Source organism: Tympanuchus pallidicinctus, unplaced genomic scaffold (assembly GCF_026119805.1).
Source record: "Tympanuchus pallidicinctus isolate F22 unplaced genomic scaffold, pur_lepc_1.0 scaffold23, whole genome shotgun sequence".
In the NCBI taxonomy this organism is placed as follows: Eukaryota; Metazoa; Chordata; class Aves; order Galliformes; family Phasianidae; genus Tympanuchus; species Tympanuchus pallidicinctus.
In genome coordinates this window covers 4,910,938-4,932,450 of record NW_026294740.1, presented here as the reverse complement: position 1 = coordinate 4,932,450, position 21,513 = coordinate 4,910,938, and the positions used below count along the sequence as shown (strand labels likewise).

The 21,513-nt window shown below is 45.5% G+C and overlaps 1 protein-coding gene and 1 long non-coding RNA gene across 3 annotated transcripts in view; both read left to right on the top strand.

Moving 5' to 3' along the window:
* Positions 1–44: 44 nt before the first annotated feature.
* On the top strand, positions 45–2,508 carry LOC128083205 (uncharacterized). The gene is made up of 2 exons (XR_008207994.1): positions 45–1,296; positions 1,487–2,508. It is a non-coding gene; the product is annotated as an uncharacterized LOC128083205 (long non-coding RNA).
* Positions 2,509–4,175: 1,667 nt separating this feature from the next.
* Positions 4,176–21,513, top strand: part of ASPSCR1 (ASPSCR1 tether for SLC2A4, UBX domain containing) — a 35,985-nt gene continuing 18,647 nt past the window's right edge. The window contains exons 1-7 of one of the 2 annotated variants that reach the window (XM_052688207.1): positions 4,176–4,290; positions 4,370–4,425; positions 5,192–5,306; positions 9,589–9,689; positions 16,241–16,298; positions 17,093–17,166; positions 17,875–18,313. In XM_052688207.1, the coding sequence (XP_052544167.1) occupies positions 4,192–4,290; positions 4,370–4,425; positions 5,192–5,306; positions 9,589–9,689; positions 16,241–16,298; positions 17,093–17,166; positions 17,875–18,313 (942 nt within the window). In that variant the 5' untranslated portion in view covers positions 4,176–4,191. The remainder of the gene's footprint in view (positions 4,291–4,369; positions 4,426–5,191; positions 5,307–9,588; positions 9,690–16,240; positions 16,299–17,092; positions 17,167–17,874; positions 18,314–21,513) is intronic. The other variant, XM_052688208.1, reaches the window with a different exon arrangement.

Below are 21,513 nucleotides of genomic sequence, written 5' to 3'. Positions count from 1 at the left end.
CCAGCCGTGGCGCCCCCGGCCCGCGCCCCCCGGCCCCCCGCGACCCGGCGGCGGCTCCGCCCCGGCCCCGCGATGTGGTTCTTCCCGCCCCCCGCCCGCGGGAGGAGCCGTCCCCGAGCCGCCCGCGTTCCCGCATCCGCCGCGGCCGCTCCCGGTGCCGGCCCGAGCGGAGCCCGGTCCCGACCTGCGGAGCGCTGGAAGAGCGGGAGGCGGTCGTTTCTCTCGAGAGAACGGCGCTCCGCTCCGTGTATGCGGCCGGAGCGGGCGGCTGCAAGCCGGGGAACAAAGAGGAGCGGAGGGGCCCGGATCTGCTCGGAGGGGACGTTGGGGGGTTGCCCGCAGGGTGCGGGGATCGCTCCATCCCCGCCCTCCCGCCTCGAGACTCCGCAGGAGTTTTCCTGCCGCTCCCCGCAGTTACCTGGATGGGGCGGGGGATCTGCCGGCTGTTCTCCCTGGTTGTTCTGTAGTGTTGTGACATTTTAAAAAAAAATCTGGTCAGAAGGCAATGTTAAGTATCTGTTAGTGGGCTGCCTGTCAACCATAAGAGCAAGGCATGTCCCAAAAATGTAATTATCTCAAAATTCAGCATTACAAACCACGGACACGCAGAGAAAATGCTGCGCTTAGCGCATGTCTGTCTCTAGAGACCAGAAAGGGCAGCTCCTGTGCTTCAGCAGCCCCAGGAGGAGCAGGGCTTGAGGCTGTCCTCATCAGGAAATCTGTCTGGGATCAAAAAGGTGAAAACAGTGGAATCCAGAAGTAGTAAGTGGAGAGGTTTTTTTGCTGGGCACAAATTAAGGCTGTTCATCTGCTGCAGCTTCATTTTTTCCTAAGCCTGCTTGGACTTTTAAAGTGTGTCCTCAGCACTGAGCATCCTACAAGCAAAGCAGGTGCCTTCACAACCTGATCATCACGCTTTGTCTGGTTACTCTTATGACCTCTCAGCCTTTGCTGAGTTGCCCTGTTCCCAGTCTGATTTTTCTTTGTAAATGTTTTCTTTTAGTCAAATCCCGATGGTACCAACAGTACTTCAAGCCAGGAAAGCTGCTGAGCTGAACGTAGCCCTGCACTCAACCCTGATACATTTTTGGGCCCAGCACAGTGCTGCACCATTGCATCCTAACGCAGCGCCATTCCCATCGCTGTGGGGGTTTGTGGGGCTGCAGGGCTGGGCAGCAGCCGGGAGCTGCTGGAACACATCACTCTGTGAGGCCTCCGTGCTCCAGGATCGCCGGCGTGGTTGGCGCAAGCAGCTCCAGGAGCTCATGTCCCAGTAGCTGCGAGGCAATGGGACAGGTAATAGCACTGAGCCTCATCCTCCTTCCTGAGAGAAAAGGATGCCTCCCATCACTCTGACTGGCTCATGTTCTGTTTCTGTGTTCTCTCTCTTTGGGGAGCTCTGGAATTGGGCTCTGCACCAGCTGCCATGCTTGCTGGAGACACTGGGGAGCCTTAGGGCAAAAAGGGGAGTGTGTTCATGTTGCAGATCTCTGGGCTTTTGTCCAAAGAGGTGAAGCAAAGAGGTTCGAATGCCTGTCCTGCCTATACCTGGCTCCCTCCTGCTGTGCTGTTTGCTCAGGTAACTCAGGGCTTTTCTCAGAGCACTCTTATTCATCCTTCCATCACCCGTATGTCCTCTGTCGCAAGGAGCAGGGGCTGTTGGGAGAGCGTGGGGCTCTCAGGGTAAGGGAAGAGCTTCCTTGTGGATGTTTATTGGTACAGTGACACATTGAGTCTGGGGGAACATCCAAGCACACACATTTCAGTTACTGAGTACTGCTTGTCAGCGTGAGAGCTTCACCTTTGATACGAGCCACCCCGTGCTGAGCAGATTGTGTCTGGCATGGCAGGAGGCTCCGTGAGAGCTGTGAAACACCTGCACCACAAGCTGAAGGTGTGGATTTGTTATTGGTAGGAGTAAGGCATGTAGGAGGCCACCAGGAGATTTTTAACCATTGGGAGTAACATAAAGGGAGATGCTTTTTGATTTAGTACCCCTCCAAATGAAATGGCATACGTAATACATTCCAGTATGTCCCAGTACAGTTCAGTACATTGAAGCTCATTGGACCTTGTTGTACTATGGGAAATGAGACAGAAATGAGACAGCTCTGCTCAAGTTCCTCACCTCATTTCCTAAGTCTTGAAGTGACAAAAAGCTGTGATGGTGGAGGAGATACAAATCACCCCCCAGACAGCACTCACCACCAGCTAAAATCCCACTTCTCAAGGTCCCACTGCTTCACCACCATCTCTTCTACCATCGGTGGTAGGAAGGAGAAAGGAGCCTTGGTGGGATGGTGTATCCTGGCCATGCCTACAGTGCAGAGCTCTGTGTGATGCTGTCCTGGGAGCCCCGGGACTCAGCCGGAGGAAATGCTGTACAGAAATCCTCCTTACTGGGATAAGAGACTGTTGTTCTGCATGATATTTTGGTTACAAGGTATTTCTAGATGTTCACAGTTAATTTCTTACCTATTTGAAAGAAAATAAAAAGGTTGTTGGGTATTTTTTGTGTGTGTGTGTTTTCAAGAAATAAAAATTATGCATTATTCCACGTGGCTGTGTGAGACTGAATGCAAACATACACAACTTCAGGAATACGTTTTTAATGCCAAGCACTGCTGGCTGCCTGAAAGGTGACTGTGGGGAAGGATGGTGGCAGAAGGTTGGAGCTTGATATCCTTGAATCCTTCTAACCTAAGCCATTCTATGATTCTTCTACACTCTCTTCACTGTAATCACTCCTGAAAAGCAGTTTTTTGCTGTGCTCCCTGGTAGCACTGCAGGCATCTTCGCCCTGACAGTGGCAGAAGTCTGAATTGTTAAAGATATTTTCAGCTGTTCCCTAATGAGTCCCTCTTTCTTTGTTGCACTTTAATGAGCTCCAGGTTTATTTTCCTCCCCCTCCTTTCTCTCCTGGTGCTTCTAATTTCAGATAAACATTTAAGATTAGAAGCGGCTCAGGATACGTAACATGACTCTTAACCTCTGTGCAACTTTCTGACTCTGACTTGCCATTAAAAGCTTGATCCATCTCTATTCCTGCAACGTGAAGATTTTCAGCTGAAATTACATCCATGGTTTTTTTCTTTTTTAACAGGAACAACTTTTCTGTACGGGTTGTGTCACTTTCAGATGCAAAATAGGAAACAGCTGCCTTTTTCAGACATCAAATAAGAGCCACCCTGCATTCACAAACTATTTTCAGGCTCTGTGAAAACCGAAATGTATCTTTTAAAACTTAATGGTTGCTCTATCTCAGCAGCTGTCATTAACACAGCCATTTTAATTGTTTCTTCATACCTTCTGCGAAGGTATTCACCAATGGAAGGGCAGGGTGCCCTGATCTGTGTTTGATACTTGGATTGCTCCCTTATCATAGAGGCACGTTGTGCTATCTGTTGCCCCATTTGTAGGCATGGTGTGACAATGGGCCTTCCCAACAGGACGGAAAGAACAAAAATCACGAATTAAAGACATTTTTGAATATTAGTTTAAACATTATGTTGTACGCTGCAACATTCTGAACTGCTGTCAGTCTATGGAACAGTCCTGGTGCTGGATTTAGGGAGCTGTGCTCAGCAGCCACAGGACACCTGCATCATTCACTTCCCACTGCCTCATTTCTTCTTTGCTGCACTTAAGAGGAGCGTTATCTTTAACAGCCCTTCCTTAAAAGGGCCTTTTTCTTTTATAAACCAGGCAGAACAGAGCTGTATGGTAACAGCGGGAAAAAGCTTCAGCTAAAGCAATTCCAGCGGCTGACCCTAGCCAAGATAGGAGCAACCGAAGCACCGTGAGGAGCCGACATCGGGAGCGCGTTCAGCACACGGAGGCGGTGCTGCGAGCGCAGGGAAGCTCTGAGGACACACGCAGTGACGGATCCCGGTTCGCTCCGCTCCTCCCGTCACACATCTCACCGAACGGCCGAGCTCGTAGCGCTGCCGGCAGAGCAGAGGTTCGGGAGCAGCGTCGTCCTTTCCGCGCCGTCGCACGGGGAGCCGCGGAGCGCGGGGACGGCGGTGCCGCCGGGCACAGGAGGGGCCGAGCCCGGAGCCACGCGCTGCCTGGCTTCTCCTTCGAGCTCGTCCTCTCGGCCGAGGAAGCGCCGTCCGCCCGCCGCAGGCCCCGCTCGTACCGGGGGGCGGAGAGGGGCGGGCGCAGCGCGGCTCCTCCCCGGGAGGGAAGATGGCGGCGGCGGGCGGGGGGGCCGCCGCGGTGTCGGTGTTGGCCCCCAGCGGGCGGCGGGTCACGGTGCGGGTGGGGCCCGGCACGGTGCTGCTCCAGGTGGGTCCGGGTTGGGGGCGGTGCGCGGCGGGCGGGCCGCGCTCGGAACCGGGTCCCGACATCTCCGTTCTCTCCGCAGATCCTCGAGGAGGTGTGCAGGAAGCAGGGCGGCAGTCCCGCCGAGTACGGCCTGAAGTGAGTCCCCGCGCGGGGTCGGCAGCGCCGCTTCGGCTCCCGGCCGGGTCGAGGCCCGCGCGCGGCTCCGGGCTCTGCGCTGTTCTCCGTGCCGCCCTCGGCCCCGAGGGCTTCTCGCCGCCGCCCCGCTCGGCCCGGAAGGCCGCATGGAGCAGGCCGTAACCCGGAGCTGCTCGCTGAGCCGCGATCTGGTTTTACTCGTTGCCACGGCAGTGCGAGGTGCTGTGTGGGGATGCACCAGGAAGCGGCCCGCAGTTAGCACTGGGGAGAGAGTGCAGCACATACAGCACAGCTCTGGTGATGCTCCAGAAAGTTGTTTTCTTCACATTAATCTCAGTGTGTTTTCCAGCGTCAAAGTCCATTCACTTTTGAGGCAGATACTGAAATCCTTCCATAAAAACGTGCCCCTGCTTCTCCCCCTCATGTGCTTTCTCTAGTTCACTGCAGGACCCCTCTGTTGCCTGCTGTTCTGACTGCCTGCCTTTACAGTGAGAAAGCCAGCAGTTTGCCAGTCTGACTGGCAGCAGCATGCCTTGTTATCATTGGATCAGTGTGATTTGGTTGATGTTTCTCTGACATTTCTCTCATCAGAGCATTGGGGATTTTATTTGTGACTTCTACAAATCGTAGTTTTTGATATGCTGCGTCATCACACTGTATGGCTGACAGCCTGCCCAGAGGCTATGGAGGATGTTAGGTCACTAAAATGATGTGACAGTGGTCTGTGATGGTTCCTGATGTCTTCACCTGTTGTATTTTTCTTTAGGTTTCAGAGAAGTGTGTTGGATCTCACTTTACAGTGGAGATTTGCCAGACTGCCCAACAATGCCAAGCTGGAGATGGTGCCAGTCTCTTGTAATAGAGCGGGAATTGGAAACACGGTATGTTCATTACAAAGAGTGACCTGATTTGTTTTATTTTCAGTCCTGCTGGATGTGATCCTGTCAGATCTAATGAGCAGGAGCGTGTTTAGGCTTGGGCAGAGCTCGAGTGAAGGGCCACCCAAAGAATAGTGGAGGTGTGATGGAAAGTAGTTTGGTAACTGGAAGTCTTCGCTTACGGTCCGTATGGTCATGGAGGGTAGGAAGGTTCTTTTGAAGAGCTGAAGAACCTAGCAGTCTTAAATATATATGACCTTAAAGATTGCCGATGGCTTTGCTCAAAAGCTGAGTTAGTTCTCTTTCCCAGTTTCTATTTCAGTTACTGTAGTTTGCCTCCGTGTTTCAACTAAAATCTCAGTTTTCAACAGGATTCACAGTGTATTCGCACAGCTTTATCACTTTCTCTGACATGCTGTGTCTAGCAGTGGCCTTATTTATTATTGCTGGCAGAGGGCTTATGGGTGCTTTGTTCTGTAGGAGTTATTGTCATCTTCAGGAGACAAATCTTTTTATGCTTGTCATTCTAACGGCTCGAGGCACAACTTAATGGATATGTGTTACTGAGCATAAACATTTTATGTGGTAAAATCTTATTTAAGCAGTCTGGAAGTGAAAATTTGTCTATTGCTTAAAGTCATCTCTTTTTTTTTTTTTTTTTTTTTTTCTTTTCTTTTCTGATGTGCTTAATAAGGAGCTTCTCAGATTTTGTGTAAATCTTCACATCTGTTGATCTCTTAATGTCTACCTGCCAAATTGTGATAGTGGTATTTTGTTGTAGGTAATTACTTTGGCTGTCACATCAATAAACTCATGCATACATTGAAATTTGAACATTGTTTTATTAGAAGGTTTGGGCTCTCCACTCTGGTTTGCTGTGGGTGTGTTTTGTAGCTTTGGATATCACTAACGTTCACGTTTAGCTTTAAAACTTCCATATGCTTTGTTCTGGTGCTGACGTTTCCTTTCTGACTCTGTGATAAAGAATTGTCTGCTCAAAATGACATCATTTAAAAGACAGAGCAAAACCAAAATACAATCTGGGAGCACACGCTGCAATTTTCAGTTAAAGTTATGATGGCATGAAGTAGTTCTTCCACATGAAAGCAGTTCTGTCAGAATGGTACAGTGATGACTGCCTGAGCTTTGAATCTTGTTTGAGAGACGTTGTACTGAGGGGAAAAACGGTTTTATCTAAAGAAGATGGATGGAGCCCATCAGAGCCTACCAGAAAGGTTGAGAACTGTGTACTGTGGGAGAAGGGTTATAAGGTGGGCTCGCAGACTTTGATTGTTGTTAAAGCTAATTAAAATTGTTGTTTAGTTGTATTTCAACAAAATAATCTACAGGATTAAGAGTTCTCATAGAGTGCTTGTTGGTGTTTGAAGGAGTTGAGAAGGCAGAGCAAGCATGCTTGCATATGGTGCAGTCTGAACAGAGTTGCTGTCCCATAAACTAAGAGCAGACACTTCACTAGAAATAGTTTTGTGGGCAATATAAGAAAATACTTTGTAGAAATAAATACAGTTGTCCAAAAGAATTCCTTGCCACTGAGAAAGAGTGTCACGTTCTGTAGGAAATGTAAAACAACTGGGCAGTTCTAGGGATTGAACTGATGCTGTACTAACGTGGTGGCTGTGGAGATGTGAACTTGATCACACAGCTTGGTTAAGGCAATGTTGGGGTGAATCTGATTCTGTGCCCTTGGTTATTGAGCAAATTCTCCCTGTGATGGCAGGTGGTCTGGGGGCACACTCAGCACAGTTCTGCTGATAAAGTTATTGTTCTTTTGCTTATCTGCCTGTAAACTTAGAGATGATGGGGCCCTGGGCAGCCTGGTTTAGCATTAAACGTGGAGGTTGGTGGCCCTGCATGTGGCAGGGGGGTTGGAGATTCATGATCCTTGAGGTCCCTTCCAACCCTGGCCATTCTGTGATTCTGTGATACCAGTGCCTGGTATAATAGTCTTCAACTATTTTACATGGAGACTGGGAATTTTTAAAAGACTTTCCCAATTGACTGACTGTGACTTTCTTGACATACTTAGCTTTGAACTGTTGCCCAAGAGACTGATGCAACTGGCAGCCTGTATTTCAGGGCCGGATTGTGGTAGAATGGTGATGTCTGTAGCTGAGGGGTAATCTCAGGTTTGTCTTCAGCATGGAAGAAACCAGGAGGTCGTGTTAATGGTGGGCTGAAACTATTGCTTTCTGTTAGCTGGTTGTTGGTGATGCCACCGTGATTCCCATCTCCAGCAGATCAAAATCAGCAGTCCTGCCAGGCCTGGTGGGAGCTGCAGCAGGTGGTAAACACACTCTTCCAAAGAGATTGCAGTATATGGTGTAATTGTTTGGCTGCTAAGCCTTTTCCTTGAGGCTGTTCCTCAGCTTATTCATTTTGGAAGTGCCCTTTATTGATTTTCCAGTAGAAGTTTTCTGTAGATTATAAAGGATGCTTCATGAGCTAATAAGTGTAGATGTTCACGTTCCAGGTTGGAAAACACCTGTTCCTTTTTTTCGTCTAATGCCACGTGCAAGTATTTAAGAGCTTGAAATTGTGCATTAAAATTTGGTGGTTAGGAAGCCTTTGTGAGTTGCAAGTTGCATGGATTGTCTTTTAGACTTGGCAATAGTTGGTTTGGTCTCCAGTGACTTAAGAAAGACAATGTTGAACTATGCTTGTTGTTCCTATGTGTAAATGTGCAAGTGATGTTATTTGTTAGGCTTTGGGAAGGCTTTTTGCATGCTGGTGCTTGAGTCAACAGAGCTTTGTGCTGTGTGGGTATCACAACTTGTGCAGCTGCATCAGTTCTGTCCGAGCCATTGGAATTCTTTTAATAGAGCTATGGAGCTTCTTGCTGTACAGTTTCAGCTAGTGTGAAACAGAGCATTTCAGCTCTTGTGGCATGCATGTCATCTGGGACTCTTGCATCCTTTCTCTGTCAGTGTTTCAGTTCATGGGGATACATTGTTCCAATCAGAACCCCCTAACAAACAGATCTGTTACCCCAGAGTTGATATTTTTCCACTGCCTTTCACTGCACTGTTAGAACAGTTATGAGCTGAGCAGTGCTGGGAAAGTGAGCATTGAGAGGAGCAGATCTTGGGCTGTGGTACAGAGACTAAGGCTGAATTTGCCTCTTGCACTGAACGTGTTCTCTGCAGAGCTCCCTTGTAACCGTGACCCCGTCAGCTGCTTTCAGTGCTGTTGAATGCTTCTGTCAAAGTCTCCTCTTTTGGCTTCTCTTCTCACTTTTTCCTGTTCAGCTCCCTCCAATTGCTTGTTCCAAAGGTCCTCCGTATTCCATTTCACTTCCTCCAGGCTTTGGCTTGAGCTCCTTCTCTCTCCCCTCTGCCTGCACCTTCTGGCTCTAGCTGGCACACACGCTTCCTTCAGAGTCATTTCTTTTTGACTCTGAGTAGATATGCAGACGTGGTGGTGAGGATCAACTGCAGTGAACTCATAGCTGTGCAAACATTGCAATATTTGGAAAACAGTGTGACTTCTCTTTTTTCCATCCTCTGTTTCAAAAGGAGATTTTATTTTTAAAAAGAGCTCCATTTTTTTTTTTTCCTAATTTTCACTGTCACCGTAGGGTTATTGGAAAGTCAGGAATATTCATTGTGTAAGAACATTTCATAACAAATGAATGTCCTCTAGAGTTCTTGACAATATTTCATGGAGAAGCAAAGTCTGGAGTCCAGAGAAGTCCTTGCAGAATGATGCTGGTCGGGCTGGTGGATGTCTGGATGACAGAATCAGATCTATTGTCCTGCTGTTTCTGTAGACAGAGGTAGTAACAATAGCTGGTGTCATGCTGTGCGTTCTTACTGTGTGAGAATGCACTACAGGTTGTGCAGCTGAGAGATTCATGTCAGATTATTTTAATGGTAATTTACTGGCAGCACTGTGTGCACTGTGAGCTTGGACACTGAAAGCAAAGCTGTTAATTGCATTTCAGCAAATCTTTCCAAACTGAGGTCATGTGGTCATGTTAAATTTTCAGTGATGTGAGAAGATGCTGCGGTGCTAATGGATCACCCAGGGGAATCTATTTGCTGGAGAACTGAAACTATAGTATTTGTACCAGAATAATTTGTTACAGATATTAACTTCGAAGATATTTGAATCAACATTTGTATCTAATGCAATCGCTAGCAGCAAGTGCTTAGAAGGAAGTTGCATTTTTTTGGATAGCAATGATTCTAGAGATTGAAATGGCGAAGAAAGTTGCAAAGAAAAGGGTTTGCATTCAGTATTTATAATTCAGCATGTTTTTCTGTAGGTTCGGATTGCACTGCAGTTAGATGATGGCTCCCGTTTGCAAGATACCTTTCTCTGTCAGCAGACCTTGTGGGAACTTCTGAACCATTTTGCAAAGACCAGGTGAGCAATGCAGTGAAAAAAAAAAGCGTGTTTGAATCGATGTCTGTGTGACAGTCTGTAGGTGCAGTTACAGAGCTTTCTGCTTTAACACCAAGTAAGCAGCTGCTGGCTCTCTTCCCTTCGGTCCCCAGTGGGATGGAGGAAGAGAATTGGAAGGGAGGAGGTTAGAAAGTTTATGATTTGAGATAAATGCAGTTTAATAAGTAAAAAACAAAACAAAATTAACACACTCTTGCTTCACCTGGTAGAAGGGATTCTTAAGCAGGTTGCTGTTGTTTTTGGGACTTGTTGTCATGCAGATCTTCAAGGAAATCTGGAGCTCTCAGCAAGCAACATGGAACCTTCAGAAGACTGATTAAATCCTATCTAAATGGAAGAAAATCTGGTCTTACATTTATGAAATATATACATGAGTTAGAAATCTTACTGTTTGAGTCCAGTTTTAATTGAGTGCTTTCTTTTGTCTTTAGTTTTGACTTAAAGATGCTGTATTGTTTCAAGATGTCAAGCTAATAAACTTTTCTCTACAGACAGTTCTTTTTTTTGTGGCTTGGACGATGTGGCAACCATTCTATTCCAAACAGAATTTCCAAATCTAGGTTATTTTTTTCTATTGTAGTTGGATTTACCTTTCTCTTGATAATGTGGCACTTGAGAACCTGTATTTCTGTCTTGTTCTTCCTCTTGCATTCCCTGCCTTCTGCCAGTTGCTCTTGGCTTTTTCTAATGTAACTGGAGAACTTCTTGCTTCTGTTGCCTATTAATTTCTTGCTCCTCTGAACAGATGCTGTATTACAGTATTGTGCAAGCAGGAAGTATTTTTTGCTAATTTCTCAGAATGCTCAAACATTGATCAATCTGAGGAGGTGGTGGCCTTCTGTCTGCAGTGTTCTTATGTCTCTGAGGCTGCAGTGCTCGAAAAGCTGCAGAGTGAGTGGTCACTGGGAAAGGAAGGGGGATGAAGAAGTTGCTTTCAGTGAAGCTCAGCCTTTCAGCAGAGGCTTAGAGGATGCTAAGTGATGGATTGCCACGCACACTGAGTTGTAGCAGTTACCCAATGGCAAAATGGCACTGGTTGGCATTAGCCTAATGTGTACCTGCAGGAACAACTTTAGCTGAAGTTTAAAGTCCCTTATTCTGAACTGCTCGTGAAATAACTGAAGAAACAGAGTTCTGGAGTTGAACTGGCCAACCTTACCTCAGTATGTCAGGTAGTACAGTTGGACTGTGTGGCTTGAGTTGCTCTGGAGCTGTTGCAGGGTAAAAGAAGTAATTCTTTGGACCTCCCAGTGATGTGCTGTTCGTTTTCTGTCAGCTTAGCTCCTGCACTGCCCCACAGGAAGATCAAATGAGGACCTGGTGTTGGCCCGAGGGAGGGAGATGGGATCACAGGGTCCATCAGAAACATCACCACAGTAGTTACTGCTTATTTCCTGCACTTCCATCTAACTCTCCCTAACTCTCCTCGTAGTATTTGTGCAGCTTTGTGGGGATATGTGGTGGATTCAGCTGAAAAACAGTGGTTTCCTTAGGTCAGTTTCCCAATCCAGTTAAGAGCTGTCTCACATTTGGTTACGACAAGAAGTGTAACGTGTCAGAAATAAAGATCCAAAGGGGGAAACAGATGGGTAGGAATGGTTTATGTCAGGTTTTCTACTCAGCATTTTGTATCACCAAACAATAGTTTGAGGAAATGCTTGAGGTAGTCTAAAGTGGTACAAGTGAGTCTTATTCTTCTCACTAATGGTGAGATCTACTGTCTGGCATTTACTCTTAAGTCAAAAGGGACAGTCTGCATATAAATGGCCAGACAGAAAATAATTATTTTTATTTTCTAGTAGAAGAAAGAAACAAGCAAGAGAGAAGCAAAGGCCAGGTGTTCTGGGTATTTGAAGGCCTCTCTTGAACCTTACCACATCCTTGGTGCCTCTTGGAGGAGAGGAGTGCCTGTTGCAGTTCAGGAGCTGCCAGATTGGTGGAGGTTTTATTTGTTACAGGTTGTTGTAACACTAGTAGTTAATATGCATAGTGCTTTTTTTAAGGTTATAGCTACCACTCTATTCTAAGTATACAGTATTCTAACTTCAGTTCGTGAGGCTCAGCTGTTCCCTTCTGCCCTGTGGAAGCTGAGCTCAGAGGCTGGGGTGGACTTTGTAGACTTGTGACTGAACTCAAAAAGCAGCAAAGATGGTGAGTGTGACGACAAGCTGGATCTGCAGCCATACACTCAGATTCTGTGGGCTGTGCTGTTTTCCAGTGTGCGCTGACGCAGTTGACTGGTTAGTAACCAGTCAACTAATTGGTGACTTCTGCTGAATCTTCCCTTCCAGTTTCCAAGTGGAGACGTTTTCCTGGAATGCTCAGCCGCTGTAAGTGCGTGAGGGGAAGTATTCTAAATCCACTGGAATTTCCCCCAGGTCTCCAGCATCCATCTTGGCTAATTGGGTCTGAAGAAGGTCTGGAAGCTATTGTCAGGCTGCTCCTCCTCTCAGCATGCGGCAGTCCTTGCACAAGATGTTTACAGGCCCTGTCAGATCACTACATGGAGGAATCTAATCTGCTTGCCGTTCCCCTTCTAAAGAGCAGCACATCAAAGAAATGACAATGTGTTTGATGTATGTGCTTGCCTCAGTGAATGAATGTAATGGATTAACAGCAGCTGGAGGAGGAGCCTGCTGGCTTACCAGAGTTATACGAAAATAAGTCTCCCTGGGATCTTTGCGTGGAGTCTGTTCTTCAGAGGCCGTTTGAAGGACAAGTGGTGGATGCCCTTTTAGCATCAGGCCTGGGAGAGCTGTTGCTTTGCAGTCTCCCACTCTTGCCCCTGTGACAGCTTCAGTAGCTGTGTAGATTGTTTTACATGGAAGTGATTGCAGTCTGGATGCTTGAAGGCCATTCTGACAATGACTGTGACTCTGCTACCTTTGTGGTAGGGAATTCATTCAGTTCAGATATTTTTTCACACATTTTAGAAGGCTGTTCAATCAAAGGATTCCTTGGATTGAAGTGGAAAGAAATTTTGGAAAGGTGAATGGAAGTAGGTTGTGTAAGTCAAATTAGTTTCCTCTCTTCTTGGACTGTTTGGTGAATGTGTATTCCATTGCATCCTAGCTTCTAGCATCCTAAATAGTGATCATCAGCATTTTCTGACAGATGACCTCAGGTTTATGTTTTTATTCCCCTGAGCTGTTTTTATCTGCCATTTTCTGTGGCTCCAGAGAGAAACTGCAGCCTATAAAGTCTGCACTGTTTCCTCCATATCTCAGCAGCCCTTTTTTTATTTTTATGCATTTTGATGAGGGCTTTCAGTAGGGATACAGGTGATCTTGGTTGGAAGCAAAAATGTTAAAAGCAAACTGAAGATCACTGTCTGTTCTGGGTCGCTTGGAAAAGTCTGAGCATGCACAGCCTGTGAGGTTGTGCTGACAGTCTCTTATGTGCTATTTTGTTCCAAACTTCCAATCAGGAGACAAATTGTGGGGTTGGTTGCGTTGTTTTTTGCCTTAAATCATCAAGGTTTGCATTTCATACCAGAGTGTAAGCAGAGCCCACCCTTTATTGCAGACTTGCTTCCCCCCACCATGGGATTGGGAAGAGGCAAAGTGACAGCTGCAGAATGCCTCTTGAGACCAGCCTTACTCTGAGGTTTCTGACAGCTTGAGTGTGTCCTGGATGCTGATGCTTTGCTGCCATTGCTTCAAATACTCCAGCAGCTGCAGTATTTATAAACACAACTGCAAATAGGGTCTTCCTGGTATATGGGAAAATGCCTGCAGTAATGGAAGCAGCTTCCCTTCCAACACTGGTGGTGATTGCAGTGCCTCCAGTGTCTGAGTTGCAGCAGAAAAAGGGTCACATAGGAATAGTCATATTGGAGCAGAAAGCTGTTCGTCTGCTGCAGATTGTTTCCTGCAGAGCATCGTGTATGGCTTTTTGTCTTTGGCTGAATATAAGTGATTGCAGAACTGCATGTGGTTGCAACCTATTTTAGGTTGTTTTGGTGTTGTTTCTTTTTTTTTCCTTTGAACGAGAAACTTAATTGTTTTTCATAAGCTGAAGCTGGGCTGTAATTAGGATGCTGTGGGCATGGCTGTCACCTACTTCTTGCATGATGGCATTTGGTACGTTGGCTGGGAGAAGTGTGTTTTCCTTTCCCTCCCCCCTCAAAAAAGAAGAGGTACCTCGGTACTGTCAACCCATTCAGATCTGTTGCAGTGGATCTGATAGCAGTTCTCAGCCCCTCACATCCCTGAACAGAACTCGTATCCCAGCGCTGGTTTTAAGTGTTGCTGTCTATGGATTTGTTGGGTATAGCAAGTGGGGCTCATCAGTTTGGTAGCAACTCGCCTTATCCTGTATCACCATGCTGCTGCACGCTTTATTTGGAAAGGTTTAAACCTGTAGATCGAGGCTGGAGATAGGCAGCTACAATTAAAGCAAACAGAAATCTGAATTCTGGTCGGTTCTTAACTGGTTTGCTCCCCCACATCCTCCATCTGGAACTCTTTGATGTGCTCTTGCTCTTGAGGATTACACAAGCATTGAGTACTGTCGGTTCTCAAATGGCACTCCCAATTCTGAGTGACTCCTCCTTGCAGCTACTCTGCTTGCATTTCTCTGAAGCTGTGTTTTGAGTCCTAAATGTGAGTGTCCGTGGTGAATTTTCCCACAGTTTAATGCCCATTTCCCCCTTGTTCTTTTCTGCTCTGTAGACTGGCTGACTCCTTCCCTGTTCCATTTGTTTTGTCACTTTGTACCAGAGTAAATAAATTCATATTTGGCAAAACATTGATTACATATGTATTCTTCTAAGCTGCTAAACTGTGATGTATTTTTGGACACAACAGAGAGACTACAAAGACATTGACAGAGTTATTGGTGTTCTGTTACTCCTGTTGAGCATTATGATGACACTTAAGGTTATTGGAATCGCTGCACTGCAAACAGGATGTTGCATTTGGGTACACAGACTCATCTCCTACTGTGCACAGATAAGGTGCTCCTCAGTGAAGCTGAGAGATGCCTCCAAACAGGACATGTGGGAACAGAAAGTCAAGAAGTAATGGTGTGAAATGATTCTCTACAGTGCAAGGGAGGAGTCTAACCAGTCAGCCACCGTGATCACACAGCGTACATCAGAATGGCAGCCTGCACCCTCCTAACTGTATGCTGGGCCAAAGCAGTTCTGGTGCTGGAGGTTAGCACCTGCCATGATTCTTTCTTAGCTTGAATGCTGAGACTGCTGGAACCAAACTTGGTTCCCATAGTTAAGCACTAAGACTCTTGCTAGCTGTCTGACCAAAATTCTGGTCAAGTGACTTATTCAGGTTTACAATGGAAGCTTCTCCAGAAATGAAAGGTGCAGAAAGCGTGTGACAGTTATCGCAGTAGAATTGAAAGAGGCTTTTTTTTTTTTCTTTTTCCATTAATTAACTCTACACTGATACAGAATAATGATTTCTGATAGGATTCTGAGTAATATCCTGAATATATACCTTCACATTTTGTAGTCCAGGAGCACGCATGATTCTGCATGCTGTGGGCACTACTGAGCACATGAATAATCTTGGATGAGTGAGAGCTGAGACTTGCTGTGATGGACAATGATTGTCTTTTTCTTTTCCATCTTCTATATTCATTTCCATCTTCTACGTGGTCAAATGAATATGTAATAAAGATTCTACTTGGTTTTCTCAGAACTGCTTATTGTGAGAAAAATGGGAAAAGAAGCATCTTTTAAGAGTAGCATGTTGGGGCTGTCATCTCAGCCTTGAGCTATTTTTTCCTCTCCTGTATGCTATGAATCATTCACTGAGGTCTTCTGCAGATGGCCTGTCATTGCCTCGCATCATTGCCTTGTTGGAATGCTTACCTGTGGGCTTATCTTCACCTTTTTTTTCCTACTACAGCAGCCTTTTCTTTGGCTTTGTTTTGTCCCCAGTCTCCATAATCTAAAAGCCTGTGCTGTTTTTAAATCTCTCTGACACTGGGACAGACCAGCTCTTTGTCCTTACCTCGTTAGGTTAGGTTGTGGTTGGACTTGATGGTCTTGAAGGTCATTTCCAGCCTGAGTAGTTCTATGATTCTATGATTGTGTTCATTTGTTTTAGAGAACTATTTCATTCTGTTTGTTGCTGTGCATACAAGGAAAGAAACTGACCATTCCTTAAAGAAAATATAGTCTGTACCATCGCCAGCTATTGAACTTAAAACAATACTTGGGTGTCTTCGACTCTTCTGTGTGGTGTTATGGACTGGTCAGTGAAGCACACCAAGAATGATGTTGAATTTGTCAAGTAGGATGAATTTATTTCAAGATTAGCTGGAATTATTTCCTTGTTTTTGAACTTTGATGGTTGTGTTTAAAGAGCAGTGAATATGTTGGAATGCATTCTTAATGTCTAATACTGATTCTGTGAGCTGTGTAGTGGCCGTTGATGGAGTAACAGGGAGAAGAGAGTGTTTCTAGCTGATTTCACTATTTCTCTACCTTGGTTTTGGAAGGAATAGACTGCTCTACAAATGCTACAGTGTTTTGTTCTTTATTGCAGGGAGTTTCTGGAACAGCATGGTGAATTCTGCCCGGTCTGTATTTACATGCGAGATGAGGTAAGGCAGCAAAGCCCTCTTAACTGTCTTCTGCCTCTAAAATATAAGGAAAACTTAGCCCTGCTTTCCAACCTGGAAAGTGTTTCTTTTGAACTTTCTTGAGAGGGGAAGTAGAAAAATGTTGGTCTTTTCAAAGCCTGACAAGTCTGTATGGAAAAAAGTTCTCTTGGAACATAACCCTGGGCCGGTTAGACCTCTGAGCCCATAAAATGAGCTCAGTGACCTGTTTGTGTTTTTCTTTCCAACATCTTTTAAAGCTCGAGTCAAAACAGTGGTTTCATTTTAATAAATATTTGCTTTTCTCCCTGTTTTGATCTTTTGCTATTAATGTTTTGTTTAAAATCTTGTATGTGTGTATTATGGAATTTGCTCTCCCTAGCAGTCCCCTTTACTTCCCACTGACCTCTGTGGACATATTGTCTTTATTCTAGAACAGGTCATTACAAGCAGATGGGAGGTGTGTGCAATGAAATCAGCCATCTCCTAGCTCAGAGATATTGCCTGGTTTAACTACCGACATAAAAATCATGCTTTGCTGTGGCTGGATCAGGTTTGATTGTATGCGTGGGACAGAAACACGCATCTTCTTTTCTATGAGGATAATTTAATAGTGAATTTGTTAAAGCAACGCAGGTGAATACAGATGGATTCGGGTTTCATTTCTAACTGTGGAGTGTTTTGAGTTGTTTCTGGTGCTATGTGGTGGTTGTTTTAATGCAGACTCCTTTCTACAGCAAACTCTTCACATACTCTCAGGTAGGCAGTTGCTGTAATTTCTCCTCTGTTTGTTACAGATCTCAGGAAAAGATGCACTAGAGAAGACAACGCTGAAGTCACTTGGTCTGACAGGAGGCAGTGCTATTGTCAGGTTGGGAGGAGCAAGTTTGAGCTCCTTGTTTTGTATTTTCACTCCAGTGAAATTGTTTTGTCCAAGTATCAGGGAAAGAAGCACGAAAAAATGTTAAAAAAGACAAACATCACTGTGCTCAGTAATTACTGTATTTGCCTGTTTATCTGAAACTGCTGCCCAGATGTGCTTCCCACAGCTGCAGATGCTGGCGCCGACCAGTTGTACGGATTAAAGGGGCTTGTTTGCCTCTTGGTTTTTTCTTTTTGTCTTTTTGTTGTGTGTTTTTTTCTTTTCTTTTCTATCCCCCCCCCCCCCCCCCCCCTCTAATTTTCTGCCTTTATTTATTTGTTATTTTAAGCTCTCAAACTCTGCAGTGCCTCCTGCTGACTTCCTGGTTTGATAAGGTGGGAGTCAGTGATTGTGCAATCATCAACCTAGTTCCTTCCATTCCTTATAGTGTGGATGGAAGGCAGAAATGATTAAAAACTGTGCTTTACATTGGACTACTGTTTTTTTTTTTTCTTCTTTAAGGTAATTTTATTTTCTTCCTGTGGAGAGAGTAGATCCTGTTCTGTTTTTACCCCCTTCCGAATTTCAGAGCAGTCAGAATAAGCGAATTATTAAAATATAGTCTAGCCAACTCCATTGCATCTTGGTCATGTTGAGAATAGGAAGGACAGTACTGTCACTAAAAATGATTTTTTGGTGTGTGTGTCATCTTTTAAGGGTTGTCATGAAGAAATGCAGTTCATCTGGTCAGGAGGAAGCAGTGGATGCCACAGCACAGTGTGATGAGCCAGTAGTAAGGCCCAGCTCTACTGAAGGAGCAGTGGATGTGCCCCTACCTCAGACACAGACATTCCCTGCAGTCTTGGATCACAGGGATGAGGCCTTGTCTATAAACAACTGCACGGACGAGCAAGACTCTGTTAGAGAATCCAATGCCAGCTTGGAGGAGCCGTGTCCTCCCTCAGAGTCCAAGTCTACCCCGTTTGTCCCTTTTTTTGGAGGTGGGCAACGTCTGGGGGACTCTTCTGTGTCTGCACCACCTCTCGAGTTAGATATGCCATCTTCAGAGCTGCCAACAACTTTCTCTAGCCCTGGAGGCCCTTCTAAGCCAAAGAAGTCTAAGAACAGCCAAGAACTGCAGAAGGAACAAGAGCAGGTAAAATAATTTGTTTGTGGTCCGTCTTTGTATTTTCCCTTGCCCTTAGCTGTGCTCCTGAGAGGGGAAAGATGTTTTAATATTTGTGTTAGATGCCATGATGTCATACATAGAGTTCTGCCAAGAAAGTGCTGCGTTTTTACTATAGGACTTAGGAAGGCTGGATGTTTATGAGTTTACATGCTGTCCAGAAGTAAGAAAAGCTTTGAACCTTGAAATATTTTTAAAATGATTGGTTGTAATGGAGGCAAGTGCATTAGGAACGTGGTCCAGAAGCACTTTTATTTCTGCCTTAAATTTAATAAAAAGCTAAATTTCTTTAACAAATGCCTGCTGTCACCTGAGCCCTGTTTGTCTGCTCTCTCCTGTGTAGTTTTACTACAGATGAACAGAATTTGGCAAGGCTTGTATTTTGTAATTCTCTGGAGATGCTTATTGCTGCATGTGGCTGACTTACCTTCTGTGTATCGGCCAGATACACACCTGGTACATCTTCCCATACTGAAAGGGATTCCCTTTCTACTCATTATATGTCCATGTCCTAGGAGTGGAATTAGTCTTAACAAGTATGTTGCAACTTGATTTCATGCCTATCTGTGCTTCTAAGGTCTGAGAAGACTGTGTTCTTCAGTCTTAAGTTGTAAGGCATGAAACACTGAACTCCATAGTGATGCGATTGTAAAAGCAGTATCCCATGCTGGTGGTGGTGAATATCTGCTTCCTCAGGTCTTCTGTCTGTAGTCACTCTGGCTTGCAGTTTCTGCTGATGACGTGGTAAATTGTAAGGGCCACAGATACAGGAAAGGAAGTTTTCAGTTACAGTTGCATCAGTCTTGCTGAACTGTAAATATTTGAAAAATGAGGTCTGGACCTCTTCCATTCAGTCTTCCTTATAGAGGTGTATTCTGTCTTGCTTTAAAATATCCTGTTTCTTCAATAAACCCTGCCTCTCATTAACTCTTTTTCCACAAATACAAATTGTGCATCTATCTGTGTTCTTGGTGTCTCTGAATTAAAAATATGTGAGTTAAAAATAGAAGTGCTGTAACCCATACAGCGATACCAAAACTGATGACTGAAGGATGCAACGTCGTCATTACGGGATGATCTCTGAATAATGTCAACTTTACTTTCTGTAGGGCAGCAATGCAGGATTGGGTGCTTTCAGAAAGGTTGGGTACGTCTGATAAGAAGCCTAGTATGAGAGGTGTCAGCAGTATTTCCATGTTAAGTTATGAAGTTGTGTGTTGGGAGTTTCATGCCCCTGCTTCTCTGTGACCGGCTCCTTCCTTTGTCCCTTCACTCCACATGTCATCAGGATGGCTGGATTTAATCTTCAGAGGTCTCCTTTGTTGTTTCCCAGTTTTTAGTACCTCTTAGAGTTGGAGTTCGGTGTTTATCTTTAGCTCCTAACCAGCCAAGGGATTAAACAAAGGAAAGCCATATGTAGGAAGAAAAGACGCCTGATGCTGTTCCAAGGGAGCTCAATCCAGGAAGAATTTAACAAGGCTATGCGTATGCCCTCACACTGATGGAGAGATTCTACCTTGGTTGACTTCTTTGTGGTTGCAGTCCGTTCTTGATGAATTTCAGAGTTGTTTAGGAGAAGCCAGACCCTGGAAGGACCCTGGAGCAGTTACAAATGTAGCAGGAAGAAGCCTTGCCAACCCAGTGGTGAATGTTTTAGTATATTAGAAACATGTTTGGATCTTTTTAATCAGTGTTATTTAACCTTTTGGAACGGGCTCTGAGCACAGAGGGCTAAACAGTAGGCCGTGCAATTTATCCAGTGTAATGCATTGCTTGCTTCAGTGACACTCTCACCTATGAGGGATTCGGAAAGGAGGAGTTTCAGTTGTATCTGAAAAGGAAGGAAAAGCACGAGGGTTTGCTGCTCTTCTCCATCTGCAGTCTGCGCTTCTCCGCATGCTGACTGGAGAGACAGAGCTAATTTTGTAATTTTACTGGCTGCAGCTTAATGGGAAGCTGTGCTGATGGGCACAGAGCTGTGCTGCAGTGGCCTGGGGACTCTGGTGTGCAATCCAGAATCTTGTTCAGAAGTGCAGTCCAGTTCAATCCACTCGGAGGCACTTTGGGAACTGGCTTCCCCTCCAGTTTGAGAGCAGCCCTGGGAGCAGCTGCAGATTCTGTTGGGGGGGGCTCTGCCCTTGTGTTAAACAGCATGTGATTTTTGACTGCTGTTTTCAAGCCCTTTGATCTCTGGTGCTTTTGCAGCTGATTGATTACATTTTGTTCCTCCTCCATTCCTGCCATCCTCTGCTCTCAGCAGCAACAGCAGAGCGGAGCTAGCCACATGGCATCTGCTTTTTGTCCCTTTTCAATCCTGAGGGGGGGAAAAAACAAAACAAAACAAAACAAATTATTTTTAAACATCAAAGGTCCATTTTTGTAAAAGAATCTTCCCATTAATGCTTTGCCTGTGTGTGGTTTTTGGAGCCGAAGAGAGGCTGGATAAAATCTGTGCTGGCGTCCCTTCGTTTCTTAGGCTAAAGATGGTTTACAGACAGCTGCGTGCTGACTTTGATGTCAGAACATTAATTATTAGAAGGTAACTTTACACCAGATTCCCCTGGAGATTAGAGCTCCCTGAGGTGGTGGGGAGGAGATGGGTCTCCAAGGAGATCTTAGGGCTCTGGTAAGCACAACAGCCTCCACTATCCTTAAAGCTGGAGAAAGGTTTTCCTCAGCTCACCTTCTTAGGGCCAGAGCAGCGACCTTGGAGTGAATTGCTTCCTTTGCAGTTGATGGTATGGCATAGACTGTGGTTACATAGGTTGTGTAGCAGACGCTGCTGTGAATTGATGACTTCAGCCCACTGTTGGGAAGCGTGTGATGTTGTGGCTTTGGTTGTAGAAGCAGAGATTTTGAAGAATTGCTATTTTGGGAAGGTGACAAACCATAACGCAGGTATCGCTGCAGAACGGTGGCAGCAAGTGTGTAATTCTTCTGAGTTAGATAATGGGAGGTAGGAGCTGCCTTACAGTCACCTTTCACTGCCTTCTGTCATGCAGAGAGTACCACACCTGGGCTGGGAAGTGATTTGGCTGACCTGGTGTGTTCTGTTTCCAAAATTGCCCTTGGATTCTGCCTGTTCCTTTGGCTGGTGGGTGATGCGTTGCAATAAGGCTTTATTGAAAGTACTCAGACTGTGAGGTGCCTGATGGGACTGGCTAAGTGAG